Source organism: Amphibalanus amphitrite, unplaced genomic scaffold (assembly GCF_019059575.1).
Source record: "Amphibalanus amphitrite isolate SeventyFive unplaced genomic scaffold, NRLGWU_Aamphi_draft 001778F_arrow, whole genome shotgun sequence".
NCBI lineage: Eukaryota > Metazoa > Arthropoda > Thecostraca > Balanomorpha > Balanidae > Amphibalanus > Amphibalanus amphitrite.
Genome location: NW_024883271.1, coordinates 1 through 15,088, shown reverse-complemented (window position 1 = coordinate 15,088; position 15,088 = coordinate 1). Strand labels below are relative to the sequence as shown.

General features: G+C 53.6%; 2 protein-coding genes across 2 annotated transcripts; both read right to left on the bottom strand.

Moving 5' to 3' along the window:
- Positions 1-305: 305 nt before the first annotated feature.
- Positions 306-9,047, bottom strand: LOC122375115 (neuronal tyrosine-phosphorylated phosphoinositide-3-kinase adapter 1-like). Its single transcript, XM_043354313.1, has 7 exons — positions 8,876-9,047; positions 5,888-7,113; positions 5,033-5,149; positions 4,263-4,427; positions 2,549-2,731; positions 1,190-1,370; positions 306-939 (listed from the first exon to the last, which is right to left on the bottom strand). The coding sequence occupies exons 2-7, from the start codon at positions 7,103-7,105 to the stop codon at positions 752-754; spliced, it is 2,052 nt and encodes a 683-aa protein (XP_043210248.1). The 5' UTR covers positions 7,106-7,113; positions 8,876-9,047; the 3' UTR covers positions 306-751.
- Positions 9,048-10,356: 1,309 nt separating this feature from the next.
- On the bottom strand, positions 10,357-12,331 carry LOC122375111 (serine protease snake-like). Its single transcript, XM_043354306.1, has 5 exons — positions 12,304-12,331; positions 11,719-11,942; positions 11,306-11,480; positions 10,982-11,102; positions 10,357-10,949 (listed from the first exon to the last, which is right to left on the bottom strand). The coding sequence occupies exons 1-5, from the start codon at positions 12,329-12,331 to the stop codon at positions 10,772-10,774; spliced, it is 726 nt and encodes a 241-aa protein (XP_043210241.1). The 3' UTR covers positions 10,357-10,771.
- Between the last annotated feature and the right edge of the window lie 2,757 nt (positions 12,332-15,088).

The window sequence follows — 15,088 nt, the reverse complement described above, 5'->3', positions numbered from 1 at the left end:
GCTTTTCGAAAAGACGGCAAGCAGGTACCTACAACTTGGCAACTGAAACGCGGAACCTACATAGAGTAGCATTTTCGAGGTTGATCAGGTAGATCACTGCCGTTGCCGAGCATCCGACAGGACAACATACAGCCAGCACATGAATGGATTATTTGTCATGACTTACACTGCTGTGGTGGTGAGGATGACAGATTGTATCATATGATATGGGGGTCAGTTCACCTCGCTATGGGTGCATCAAATAACGGCCCGATGCTAGTCTGGGAATCCGAAGTTGTTTTAAGAAAATATCATCAAAGACACTGTCGATATGGCGGGTTATATTTACACAAACACACTTTGCATAGAGCATTACGGCGCACATAAATATATGATCTGCAATATACACAAACAATGAAGGACCCATCTTCCCCGACGGCCGGTACACACTTGGCAGCACGAGACATGGCAGAGAGCGACTCGGACCGGTCCGCTGCGAAAAACGACCGGCGCCCGCCGCACAGCAGCACAATTTCTCAGAGTGCCACACTCCGCCTACAGCGACCCACAAGGCGTTCATAAATCGAAAGCTCCAGAACCTTCCACTGTTCAGTTTCTTTCACCGCATTACAACCAATCCAAGAATTAAGAAACATTCCATCACAGATGATTTTCCCGTTCGAAATCCTGCAGTTTTTCACGTGCGAAGTCCGACCAGGCGCTGCGGGCTGGTGCGGCGGCTGAGTTTCGGCTGTCGTTAGTCGCTGGCCGGCTAGCAGTCCTCGAGTCGCGGCAGTTCGGGCTCGCGCAGCAGGTCGGCGCAGTGCGGCGAGGAGCGGCGCACGAACAGCGTCACGCCCGAGCGGTACCAGGCCGGGATGGTGACGTGCGCGGCCAGCGCGCGCCGCACGCCCGGCGGCGGCGGGTCGGACGCCTCGCGGAGCACGTTCACCACCTGGCCTGCCGGACACCGGAGCGGGCACACGGACGGTCAGACGAGGTGGCCGCGAGGGGCGGGGAGATGGACACGTCAGCAACATACTATGACCAAGATGCTTGGGTTTTTAGGTCTCCCGAAGTGCCCAAGGTCATCGACACCCAGGACCAGCAAGAATATATCGGGATAAGAGAGAAGGTTGAACAGAGGATGACGCAACTGGCTGGGGAAACACTACAAGAACCCGAAGCCCGCTACTCCCACGCTCCGTACCTAGCACGTTCATGTTGCTCCAGCGCGGGTCCTCGGCCGTCATGAGCGGCTGTAGCGAGCAGCCGTGCCGCCATCGAGCGGTGACGTCCTCACTGCGGACCAGCAGCACCGAGTCGCTCGAGAGCTGCTCACCGAGCAGGGAGGCCGACACGCACTCCAGCGGGTTGGTCAGGTACACTCCCTGGAGAGAGGCAGGGGGGTCAGAGGTCAGGTACACACCCTGGAAAGGGGGGGGGGGGTCAGAGGTCAGGTACACACCCTGGTGGAGAGGCGGGGGTCAGGTACACACAGATTCAGATGCTCACCCACACAGTTGCCCAGGGAGAGAAAAGACGTGTGTACACCGAGAACGACAGAAGGATCTTACACGGGTTATACATAAATCCTAAAAACATAGATCAAAAGGATGTAAAAGTGAACGGTTGCAGATATCCAATGTGATGCGTGGTTAGGAAGACGTCAAAACTAAAAAAGCAATGTGATTAAGAATACAGTAAAGATCAAATAGATTAGGAGCCTGAGTAAATAGTTGAACGCTATTTCTACGCGCGCTCGAGACATCTCAAGCCACACCCAGGCCGACTGGTGTCACGGGCAGCCGACCCTGCCCCGTTCCGGCACGATACCGCCTGTTCTCCTAGTCAGAGCCATAAACCTCCCAGCCGCCCCCCCCCCCCCCGTCACGGTGAGGGGAGGGAGGGGCGCCCGTGCCGCACACCAATCGGCAGTACGGAGCACCGCGGCCCGCGCCCTCCGACTGGCGTCGATAGGGGATACGCACAGGTGCGCGGCAATCTACCGCACACGCCGTGAGGGCGATAAGTGGGCGGGAAAAGCACATATCGAGCTACCTACCCCAGACAGAATTGTGAATGGTACAGAGAACGCTCAGATCACGCTCAGAATGGATGAACATGGGGGAAGGACCATTTTTTATTTCTATAGATAGAAAGAATCATGTTGTGTATGCCAACACAAAGGTACAATTAATTTACGGACACGATAATTTCCTCACTGTCCCTCACGTCCAAGCAGAGGTCAACATTCCACAATTACTACAGTACGTAGATGATATTGAACCTGGGTTCTACCTGGGACGTTCGTGTTTCACCGATCTTGGCGAGATCGGTGAAGACTCCCCCTATCCAACTGGCTTGAGGATCAACTTCTCTGTTTGTTCATTAGGGTTTACGGGCGCGGAGGATCAACTTCTCGTCGTTCCAAACAACCTGAGGCCGACACCCGGCGTCCCCCAGCGTTAGCGACTGACCTAGGGTTGCATCTCTACTGACTTGTACTGACATGGAGTCCGACTGCCCGACTGACCCAGGATCATCTCCCCAGCGCCCCCCAACTGACCTGCGGCCCGACTCCGAAGGCCATCTGGTGATGCCAGGCGTCTGGCACGGTCTGTTGCGGCGGCACGCCCCGCTGGAGGTTCAGCGTGGCCACCGGCACGGCGCCCCGGCGCAGCCAGCCGGCCAGCCAGCGCACCAGCTGGAAACTGCGCCGCGGGTACATGCAGAAAAACCGGCCGCACACCTGGAGACAGGGCGGGGGGAAGGGGGAGGGGGTCAGGGAAGTGTAGAGAATAAAGTGATGATAATGATGACGCTTATTGATTAAAATAGTGTCTGAAAACTTGGTGAAAAAAAAAACTATTTGACGTTCAATGCTAACGCCACGGCTATTTCACACTGAAGCTACGCCAGCCCAAGGGAAAAGCGGACATAAATAGGCGTATAATTAACTCAATCGCTCTTCTTAGCTTGTCGCTGCTCATATCATATTAGCCATGTCTCCATGTCCATGTCTGCCATCCATGTCTGCCCCGGGTCTCCCTGTGCCACTACCCGCCCCGTCCCATCCCTGCCCGGGTCTCCCTGTCGCTGTCCGGGTCCACGGCACAGACGCCAGGTGTGCCACGGGAGGGGGGAGGGGGGGGGGCAGCTGTGTCAAACAGGACCCCGACCGACCGAGGAGTGTCGTACACACACCTGCCCAGACAGGCCGACACCGGGACGGCCATGTGTGGCCTGTCAGAGCCGCGTGCGGCCGGGACGTGTACAGACTTTATCACGCAGGTCTGCAACCGCTGCTACACGGAAAGAACACCTGTGCTCCCACACGTGCACGAGATGCAAGGGAATTTGCTAATTATAGTTTCTAAGAAGCAAACCGAAACGGGAAGAAGTCTTGTCTTATCTTGGTTCGTTAGGATTAGCATATGATACCACTGTGAAATACCACACCGAACAGCTTCGGTTCCTAAACAAAAACAAAGGGCACAACGGAACTGACGGCATTATCCTGGGTTCGTACGAACCTCTGCAGTGACTCGGCTACCAAATACCTCAGTCCTACATACACTAATCCCCGGAAGCGCGATTTGCGGAGCTCCGGAGCCCGACCGATCAAAGTCCGTCCCACGTCAGGCCGAGCACGATACCGCTGATCCAACACCAAACAGACCGCCTTCCCGGTACTGGGAGCGTCTCGGCCCGATCCAGGAACGGAGCACGACACAGCGGGTGATCGAACTGCTGCGACTGTGCGACTGTTACTAGTCAGTCAGTCCCAGAGGAGGTCATCTGATCAGTCAATGCTTCGGAAACTCTGGATGACTGAGTCATTACATATATCGGGTAGCAGGTTCATACCCCCCTTACACACGTCACGGCTAACCCCCCCCCCCCCCTACCAACCCACACACACATGGCGTGTCGGAGGGATCCCAGTGCTACACAGCGGCCCGTGTACAGACGCGCGCGTCATCTAGTGAGAAGGGATGTAATTCAGGCTTCCTGAAGGTGCCGTATTCCTGGTAAGTGCGGGTCGAGGACTTCTACCGACAGCCTCTTAACATCCAAACGTCAGTTAGACGCCGCCGGATCAGGGAGCTTCAAGTTCAAGTAATCTACAGCGGTCGGCTACACCACAGGACAACACAATTTCTTGCTCTTCTGTCCTGGCTTTGTTGAGCCCTGATCCATCTCGACCTTACACTCGCTCCTGCCTTTCCCTCGCCTGTTGTTCTCTTACACCGCTAACCCTCCCTCTCCCAGCCTCTCACCTCGCCGCCACTGAGCGTCTCGACGCCCTCGATGAGCTGCGTGTGTGTACAGCCGGCCTCGGACCGGGAGAACAGGTAGTCGGCCAGCGGCGCGGACTCGCGGCGCAGCCGGGTGCTGACGGCCGCCGCTGCTGCCGCCGGGTCCGGCTGGTAGCCGAGCGCCAGCTGAAGAATGGCCACAGAGGGAGGGTTAGCGGTCGACGGGGCGGACACGGGAGGATGGACAGATTGGGGACAGCGTGGTAATCGATGGTCAAAATACGCTAATGGTTCTGAGGTGTTGTTTCTTAGGTAATTAGTGTTTGCTTACTTTATGTTTTTCGCGTCCACACCATCCTTCATAACACAATAACTTATTAGAACTTAACCACCATACTGACACTACAAAGGTGATATATGTGGCTGTAATCGAATATCAAGCTCGTCACATGAACGTAACAATAAGAACAGCGGTCATTTCCACGAAGATCCATGTGCTACCACTAAAATCGGTCGGCACCACCGGGAACGACACAGGAAGGACAGACGGACGGTCCGTCCCAGATAATTGCCCGAGTGTTATAGCCGGACCGATCGAAACGCCGCCATAACCGGCGAGTAAATTCTGCAGCGTGACACTGACGGTGGCCGGCTGTGGCGTACAAAATGCAGGACTGGAGTCGGTGGTGGCGGCTGCTCCCATTTGGCCGGGTGCCAGCTCGGGGCGGCGCGGGACCTCTCGCCGGGCCCCAGACGGGGCGGTGGGGGCGCTGGACGGTCCCGTCACTTACCAACACGTTGATGACGGCAGTGGCGCCGCAGGCGGACCGGGCGATCTGCGTCACCTGCCGCGTGAAGGCCTCCATTTCGGTCCAGATCATCACCTTCTCAGAGAGATCACAGCCATTCTAGCGGAGAGGGGACAGGGCACACTGTCAGACATGGTCAGAGATCACAGCCATTCTGACGGACAGGGGACAGATCAAACTGTCAGATCATCACCTTCTCAGAGAGATCACAGCCATTCTGACGGATAGGGGACAGATCAAACTGTCAGATCAGATCATCACATTCTCAGAGAGATCACAGCCATTCTGATAGAGGTGTAGATACCAGGGTACCAGGAGATAGAGGTACCAGGCCAGATTATTGCTCCAGAGTCCACAATTAAATTAGGAAGGAAACATGACAACCAACAGTCACAGCAGATATCACCTTCCAGAGGGCTGGATTCAAGCAAAATTGTCACGGACTGTAAGGCAGTGGACTGCAGACACGTCAATAATTTACAAAAAAAAAATCATCCAGCAAAAGCGATGCACGAAAGAGGCGGACAAGGCCATATGGCTCGATGTCAAGACTTTTCACACGATGCAGAGCCACGAAAGCACGATATAAGGATATGACATAGAAATAGCTGCAAACCACGATAACACAATGGGCCCTTTCTCAGGAACAGTGATCATTACCAAGCTAGTTCGACATGCAACGGAAACCATTCATTTCTACGATCGTAACAACAAATGTGTAGCCTGGAAGCACAAACACATCGTCATGTCTCCCACCAAGACCTGTCAGTCACACAAGAGCATTTGAAGTCAATGCATTCCTCTCAGCAGCTCTCAAGCAGTGAGCGCATCTCTCACCTCAAACAGTCCCGAGTCGGCAGCGTTGGCGGCGCCTTTGCGCGCCATGAAGGCCTTTTCTGGCGCGCCGTGACAGCCGTCGTGCTGCAGGTTGGGGTCGCCGGCGCCTCCCCCGCCGGGGATGTTGAACACCGAGTTCTCTCGGCGCCGGAGTCGATCGTGACAGCCGCCCGGCTGGCGGTCGCTCAGGTCGTTGCTGCAGCAGTGCCGGTACTTGTCCGAGCCGCCGTCCACGGCACTGTGCTCGCTGCGACTGTGAGGGAGTCGCGGGGACAGCTCGGCAGCCGCCGGAGGGGCCGCCGGGGCGCTGCTCGAGCTGAGGTTGTAGCGCACCAGGCGCCGGTTGGTGACTTTGTGCTCGGCGGGCCGGCGGCCAGGCCGCGCCTCGGCCGCGTTGCTATCCGGGCTGCCGGTGTCACTGTACCGCAGGTTGTCGTCCGAGTTGGATCCGGCCGCCGACAGCCGGTTGAATTTGACGTTCTCGGCGGGCGCCGCGGCCGCCGTCGCGCCCGGCGAGCTCGCTCGGGAGCTGGGCGGCGAGGGGGACGGCGTGCGCGACCCGGAGCTCTGGGAAGACCGGCTGCTACCCGCCGGAGACGGCGGAGACGGCGACGGAGACGACGGCACCTCCAGCGGCGCCTCGTCGGCGACCAGCGGCGGCGGGGGAGGGTGCTGCGGCGGGGGCGGCGGCGGGGACGGCGACTCGAGCGGCGGCGGCCCGTTGGCCAGGGGCGGCGGCGAGCTGCCCTCCTCCGCCGTCCAGCCGGCCGCCGCCGGCACCTCCAGCTCATCCTCGCTCGTATCGAACGCACTAGGGTCAAAGTCCATCTCGAGAAAGTCCAGGTCGGGCGAGACGCGCCCGCCGGCCGGCGGCGGCGGCGGCGCCGGCGGCCGGTGGTGGTTGCGGTTCACGTCTGCCGGCCGGTCGCCCTTGTACGTGTACACACACTCGTCAAGCGCGCAGTCGGACTCGCTGGCGCTGTGACTGAGCAGCAGGCGCGGGTCGGGACGGCCGTTGACGCGCCGCGCCGCGGCCGGCGACGGCGGCTCGTCGTCGCTCTCCTCGGTGGGCGGAGGCGGCCGCGGCCTGGAGGGCTGCTTGGGCCGCGCGCCGCCGCCGCCGCCCGCGGGGGATGGGGTCGGACGGCCGCCGACGGCGCCGTTGACGCGCCCGTTCTGCTCGCCACTGCCGCCACCCTGGTTGACGTCATCCTCCATCAGCCAACCTGAAATGGAACATGACAATTTCTTTTCATTTGCACTTGAAGTTTACTCATGGGAGATAATTATCTCAAAATTGTTTTGCATTACATTGCTTTGTTTCACATTTTTCACTCATTTCTAATGCAAATACTACAAGATATCTTTGTCCCAAATGCTCCTGTCACACCAATCATTGTATTAGCATCTCAACTAAGAGTAGCAAGAGCATGGATGAGTAATGAAACAGATTCATTCAATAACCAAATATTTGAAACTGTGACTTAACACAAGTCCCCACATTAATCCTATGCTAAGAAAAAGACTGAACACAATAAATCAGAATCAAAAGTGGAGCTCAAACTGAGCCCTGAGGCTAAACTAAAATTGCAATTATATTGAAAGCCCAGCCTGGCATTGATAATTGACCTCTGTCCTCTATCATGTCTCAAAGATTCGTTCTCATTCTTATTTGCTGAGGTTTAAGGAGCGCTAAGGGGCTGCCAAAATGAAAACAAGGAAACAACGCATAACTACTCAATTGAATTTGAATTAGAGCTCATGATCAATTTTAAGTTTACCTTTTTGAATTAATATCAAATCAACTTATTTGATGCACAAACCAATGCTCTAATAAATTACACTTGAATTCAATAAATTCTGTATAATTTTCCCAGGCATATTTTACATTTCTAATTATTTCTTTTTGGTTTGTTTCACCATTCCAGTTGGGGGAGGTTTGGTCAATGGTTGTCATTTTTAGCACATGCCATTTTTGGCAACCATGTGCTAAAAATGACAACGCTATCAGCTATTTTTAGCAACGATGAAGCCGATTTCACTCCTCAGCGAGGAAATCACGATTTTGGAAATACAAGCACTGATTTTGGAAAAGAAGTGCTGCCACCTGGTGCAAGAAGAAGAAACCAGCTTTAATATGGCCGTTGTTTGTATGGTAGTCCAACGTTGAAGTATACCCTTTTTTGTGGCCCGAAGTTGGAACTTTAAATTGAAGCATCCGAAAATGATCGATATTGATCGAAATCATGATGTTGATGAAAAAAATAATATGTTAAGTTGAGAGAGGAGGCCATTTTATCCAGATGCGGTGGTTTACTTCTTGAAATTATTTTTGCTTACGACGACTGCCATGTAATGAGGGATAATTAGCAGCCGTCATTAGCAAAAATAATTTCAAGAAGTAAACTACTGCATCTGGATAAAATGGCCTCCTCTCTCAACTTAAAATATTATTTTTTCATCAACATCATGTTTTCGATCAATATCGATCATTTTCGGATGCTTCAATTTTAAGTTCCAACTTCAGGCCACAAAACAAACTACCATACAAATAACAGGCATATAAAGCTGGATTCTTCGTCTTGCACCAGGTGGCAGCACTTCTTTTCCAAAATCAGTGTTTATCTTTCCAAAATCTTCATTTCCTCGCTGAGGAGTGAAATCGGCCTCATCGTTGTCAAAAATAGCAGAATCGTTGTCATTTTTAGCACGTGTGAAAAAATAGCACGTGCTAAAAATGACAACGATTGACCAAACCTCCCCCGACTGATTCTCATTCTACGAGCTGGCATTGGCGTTCTGTGCTACACCTCAAACTATGTAAAGTAAAATGTTTTAGTTATGAGGTTACATAGCTTCAGTATGAGCCTTCAATTTTTATTCATGTGTTTTATTGTTTGGCCTCCAATTGTATTTCTAAGTAAGGCTAAGCTCTGAATAAATCTCAATCCTGATCCTGATGCTTGAAAACACAACACCATCACCCACCTCACTGCATCCTTTGAGAAATCAAAATCACAGTTCCTAGGGCACAAAAACAAACAAATTTTACAGAAGCATACGAAAATAGACACAGAAAATTTGTTTTTATTCTTGCTTTTATTATAGAAAACAAATATATTCATGAGTGTTTCCCTCACAAGGCGCACATTAGCCCCGCGTTCGATGTCTCTCGGACGGCGAAGATTCTACGCCGTCCGGCCAATCACGTTTCATAACCGCAGCCGAGCCCCCGCTGACCTTGGACGGGATTGGCTGGACGGCAAAGAATTTTTGTCGTCCGGGAGACATCGAACGCTGCCTAGAATTCTGGCGCGGTTTGCGCGCCGTTTTGCACACTATGGAAGATGGACGCCGCAGCATATATTTGTGGGCCCTAACTGTGTTATCAGCTCTCACGACCAAATGTGAACGGCGGAAGCCTGAAGCTCAGGTTCTGCGACACCTGAGCGAGCGTCATTTCAGCGAACGACATTTGAGCGAAGCCTTTTCAGCGATTATCAATTTAAGCGATTGACTTTTTCAGCAATTGTCAAGTCGGCGAATTCAATCACAGCGATTATCAACTTAAGCGAGGACCAGAATCAGCGAAACCAGATTGAGCGAATATATGGAGGTCGATGGGGGACCAATTGAGCGAACACAGTTACAGCGAAACCGAACGCGACGGAAGTCAATCATTTGCTACTTTTCGGGAATTCTTGCCCTTGGAATACCCGCTTGGGATGTGTCATGCTTCAAGCTGCGCGCGGCAAATTAAAAAATTGCTTTAAGCTTGGAAACCACAAAAATATCTGGCCTCATTCTGCAACTTTGCTCTGGAAATGTGGAACGTGAGATATAGGGCGATGGAAGGAATGCCAAGGACCAATAATAAACTCGAGGGATGGCACAGGGGGATCCAGTCTATGTTTCAGGGACCTCACTAAAATATTTGGAAATTCGTACGTTGGGGCAAGAACAAATTTTACAACATGGGGAACTGATCCAAATTCAAGCGGGGGAATTTCGCGAAAAACAGCACAAGCAATATGAATCTCTGAACAAACGTTTGGTCATCATTATTGGCAAACAGCAGGTGGTGAAATCGAACCACTGGATTTTTTTTTTAGAAATGTGGCATTAAATTTGGAGCTTAATGTCTGAACTTTGAACGTGACATCCGCCATCCAGTTCCGGATAACCATGAAAAATTCCGGAAACATGCGTTGTACGATCGCTCGCAAAAGAAAAAAGAAAAAAATACGCCGTTACGGGACGATGAAGTGTTTCGCTCAAATGACAGTCGCTCAAACTGTAGTCGACAAAAAAGATGTCGCTGAAACATAGCTTTCGCTTAAATTGATAATCGCTATATTTGATAATCGCTCAATTTGATATTCGCTAAGTTGCCAGTCGCTGAAAATGGCTCGCTCAAATGACGTTCGCTCAAATGACACTCGGTAAAGTCGCTCGCACCGTGAAGCTCAATCTCGTGATTGAAAGACATTTTAAGAGTTCTGAAATGTAAAACATGAAAAGGAGCAATTATTGGAAACTCTGGTTAAGTCTCTTCTCCCTAGCACCGATCTTCCTCCCACCCATATGGCGATTCTCTTTCTTGCTGCTGGTCCGCCCCAAGATTGGACGGTTTGAAGATTATTCGGTTTGTAATTTATTGATCCTGTGAGTAAGTACTTATGCGGGTTAATATAATATATACACACACGACTTATGCACAGTAGTATCTGGGCACAATGCTATACATCTGCTTCGAAAAGTCGTCTTCCCGACAGTACGACAGCGGGCTCTGACAATTGAGTTGAGCGCTGCCACCGCGCGGTATCCTGGTGCCTATCTCAGCAGCCTCCATACGCCAGCCAGGACAGTCGCCCATGCCCGAAGTTATCCATCGCCGTACACGATGCCGTCGATCCAGTCGATGTAGTGCGACACGCGCGTATAGAGCCCCGGCTTTCCGGGCGCGGCGCAGCCCTCCCCGGCGGCCACGACGCCGACCAGCCGCGGCCCGTCGTCAGTCTCGACGCGCAGCGGTCCGCCCGAGTCGCCCTGGCAGGCGTCGTGGCCGGACTCGCCGCCGCCCGCGCAGCACACCCGTCCGTGATCCCCTGGGGCAGCTGGAGCGTGGTGCGGCCGCCGGTCAGGTTTGTCAGACATTCGGCGGCCGAGACGATCGGCAGCGGCGCCTCCAGCAGCACGTCGCCGACTTTACCGCCTGTCGGAGAGAGGAGAGGGGTAAGACGCTGAGATAAGAGGCTGGGAGGGGCATGAGAATAGCGAATTATTATCGGCAGAGCGTCAAGTACCTGACTGAAATCTGACTAAAAATCAACTCCTCTACATTCAATGAAAAAGACAGCCGCACCAGACACCACGTGTCGTCGACCCGCTGCGCCGCCCATTACGTCCGTCCCGTACCGAACTCCTTTGCGCCGATTCCTGCCACGTGCGCGTCGGTGCCGGGCCGGTCCTGGTGGGGCGCCGCCAGGCAGTAGGGGCGCACAGTGGGTGTGAATGTGACCGGCCGGCCGAGTCGGATCAGCGCCAGGTCATGGTACACCACCGGGTACCGGTACAGCGGGTGCGTGGTGATCTGACGAGACACGGGGCCGGTAAGGGGGGGGGGGTACGGGAGCTGGACATGAGTCGGCCGCGAAAGAAAGACGTATGCACAGAGAAAATACCGCAATACTCGTAAACGTAAGAGAAACGTGCACACGTGCTGGGAACATAAAGCACATCCTCCAGTCCGAGTCCCAACTCCCAAGTATGCTCATCCCCAATGTTCTGACACTACATATACCGGCCGAGGGGCTGACCGTTCCGCGCACCTTTTCCACGGGGTAGTCGACGGGCTTTGTGGGCGTGCCGTCCTCCGTGGGCGCGAACCCGCCCAGCCGGACCACGTTCACAGGCCGCTCCTCGGTGATACAGTGGGCCGCCGTCAGCATGTAGCGCTCCGAGATGAGAGTGGCCCCACAGAAAAACCCCGGCGCCTGCCGCCGCCGGCGTACCGAGCCGCGGCGCCGGGAGTCGGCCGAGTCTCGGCGGCACACTGAGGACGGAAGCAGTCAGAGCTAAGAAACGGACATCTGGGAACGGCAACGGATATTTGGGAAAGAAAACGGGCAGCTAAGTAAGACAATGGTATCGAGTAAGCTGATAAGCAACGGTATCTGAGCACGGTAACGAGCAGCTAAGAACGAAGACGAATAGCTGAGAACGGCATTAAAGTTCTGAGAACTATGATAGACATAAGAACGATAACGGACAGCTGATAACGAAAACACACAGCTGAGAACGGTGATGGGATTGCTTATTTATGGACGCGTCATGAACTTCTCCCCAATATAATGACCGTTTCCGCCAAGTCACATACATTAGAGGGTTTCTTCATCTACTTGTTCCTGTCCCACAATCCCAGGTAGTGTCCAATGCCCCCATCACCCTGCTAACTACGTCATCGATATAACTGCCCCACCATCAGTCACTGCTCACCAAAGGGCGGTCGGAGCAGGGTGCGCCGGCCCTGTGCCGGCTGGCGGCCGGTCCCGGTGCCCTGACCACCCCTCTCCGGCTGCGGACGCTCCGGCCCGACCGCCTGCTCCGGGAAGACGATAGCGCCGGCTCCCACTGTACGGCGGGTGAGCGGCTGCGGGGGCCGGCGGTCCGCCCCCGGCCGGGGAAAGGTGACAGAACTGACCGCTCCCTCCGACCGTCGGCAGCAGATCCAGCCGCCGCTGCACAGTCCGGAGACGTACAGGGAGCAGGAGCCGGGCGGCCGGCACTGGCCGCCGCCGGCGAACCCGCGCCGGCCGCAGCCCGCGTCCCTCTGGGCTGGGGGAAGGATGGGGGGTCAGCAGTGGGGCAGAACAGCAGGACGGTGGTAAGTGCATTAGCGAGACAATCACTGGTGGAATAGGATCAACACTTCAACTGTCGGGAATGCTTCTTGAAAATCTTACACTGAACATAGGTTGATCGATCATGTAACCGAAGCCCTCCGGTAGCACAAATCGCTTCCCTTCACCGTCCCACCTCCCAAACTTCAGCACTCACCGAAAGTCCGCGCCACCGAACTCGCGAGCACGAGACAGCACAATATCCTCCTCAGTCCGACCGCCATCTCAGCTTCTCTGCCACCAGGTAGTCGCTACTGACCAGTGACCAGACAGTCCCGACAGTCGTTAACAGCTGTCACCAATCCTCACCAGCGGTTTACATAGCCGTGTCACCAGCCATCACACTCTGGCCGCCCCACTCAGTCGCGGCAGCGGCCCAGGCGCCGCAGCTCGCTCCCATTCCAGGGTACACTGAATGCAATGAGACGGTCAAGGCGGCGGCAGCGGCACACGCATTTACATATGCAGTAGAGGTGTTGTGGGCCCCACTAGTCAGCATGAGAGCTGAGGGGCGGAACATGGAAATACCAGACAGAGGTGGGCATCGCTACCGAAATTTGGAAACCGCTACCGCTACCTTCCGCAACCTAAGGTACCCAAAGCGCAATCGCAACTCCGAAACTATTTTGCAGATCGTAAAACCGCAACTCGCAACTCCGCAACTCCGCAACTCCGCTACCAACCTCTATTAGGTTCCTATGTTTTATCAGTTTTAGTCCTGAAGTGCAGTGTTATGTCTGACAGGTAGTACCTTTGGTTGACCTCTGTTGGTGACCTGACTGTTGGTGACCTTTGATGACGTCACGTGACCTATAATGCTCAATGCGCAAGTCATTGCGACACCAGTCGACGTAAATGACATGCCAGTGCTACTCTTTGCATGTTTTAATTGTTTGGGATCATTTTGCCGCAAATCCGGACGAGTCGTATTTTCTCCCATTGACTTATAATGGAGAGGTCACACAGTTGACCTTACCTTAAGTCACAAATATAAAAAAATATGAGACAATACACTTTGTACCTATATCTTGTTACCCTTGTCATATGCAGACAGTTTCAAAGTGATCGGTCAATAGGTGTATCTATATTGCTATATTGCCCTGTATTGCTAGGGGGGTGTTTAATTTTTTCGGAGATTGGGTCCCTTGACTTGACCTGGTGACCTGACCTGAGGTGACCTGGGTCTGACATGTTGATACAATGTGTAGAAAGGATGTGTTAATAGCAGTGTCGAAAACAGCCGCGTTGCCGCCGCCTTTTTTATATATTTGCGGAAAACCTTACGGAGGGGTGTCCAAACACCCCCCCCCCGCCCCCGGCCCCGTGCTGGCGACCATAAAATTTGACTTAACCCTCGCTGTGTGCGGTGTTTTACAGCGTCTAACGTGTACGTCGGTTGGACCCCCTCCCCCCCTGCCGTTCGGCCCCTGATCGAGCTAGAGCTTCGCGGGGAAAAAACGAGCGTGTTGCCCGTGACGAGAGGAAGCCGATGATACCCAATTTTAAGGTCATAGGTCATTGGTTGACCTTCCAGGTCAGGTCAATGACCCAAAAGTCGGGAAAATCGGACCTGCTAGAACTTCGTAAAGTGAAGCTTTTATGCTTTTTTTTTGGGGGGGGGGGGGGCGCTGATAACAAATTTCATGTTGGTTTTGATCAAAGAGGACGTCTTCATGCATTTGGGCCTGGTCGGGTCAGGTCAGGTCAGGTCAACCAGTAGGCGTCCTACCGCCTATCCAGTGTCAACCACCACTGAAAGCCTCGTAACATGTTACTAAGGCACTAAAACTACTTCGTAAATGTTCAAACGGTCATTAAATTCGAAATCAGCTTCAAAAACTAGCCTGGAAACACGTGCAGTGTGCAGTGGAGTGCAAAGAGTACAGTGGGCCCCCACCAGCGGTGGCGGCCCCGGTAGCGGTTGCGCTTTAGAATTTTTCGCTTCCGCAACTCGCAACTTCGCAACTTTTTGGGCTCGGTAGCCGATCCGTAACTCCGCTACCAAGAGGGTAGTCCGCAAGTTGCGGAGTTGCGGAGTTGCGGACTTAAGTTGCGCAATGCCCAGCTCTGATACCAGATCACTATACAGGAAGAGAGGCCTTGAAGGGGCTGTCATTCCTGCATACAAGCACAAACATGCCTCATAAGAGTTGCATGTGAGAAGTAGGTCGCCGAGGGACTTCCTTCCAAAGCGATCATAAAATCAAATACGGAAGTGTTCTCAAGGCAGCAGCGTTTCTGCTATCTACTCACAGCTACATGAGTGCAGTCTGTACATCCATGTTTAATCACAAGTGGG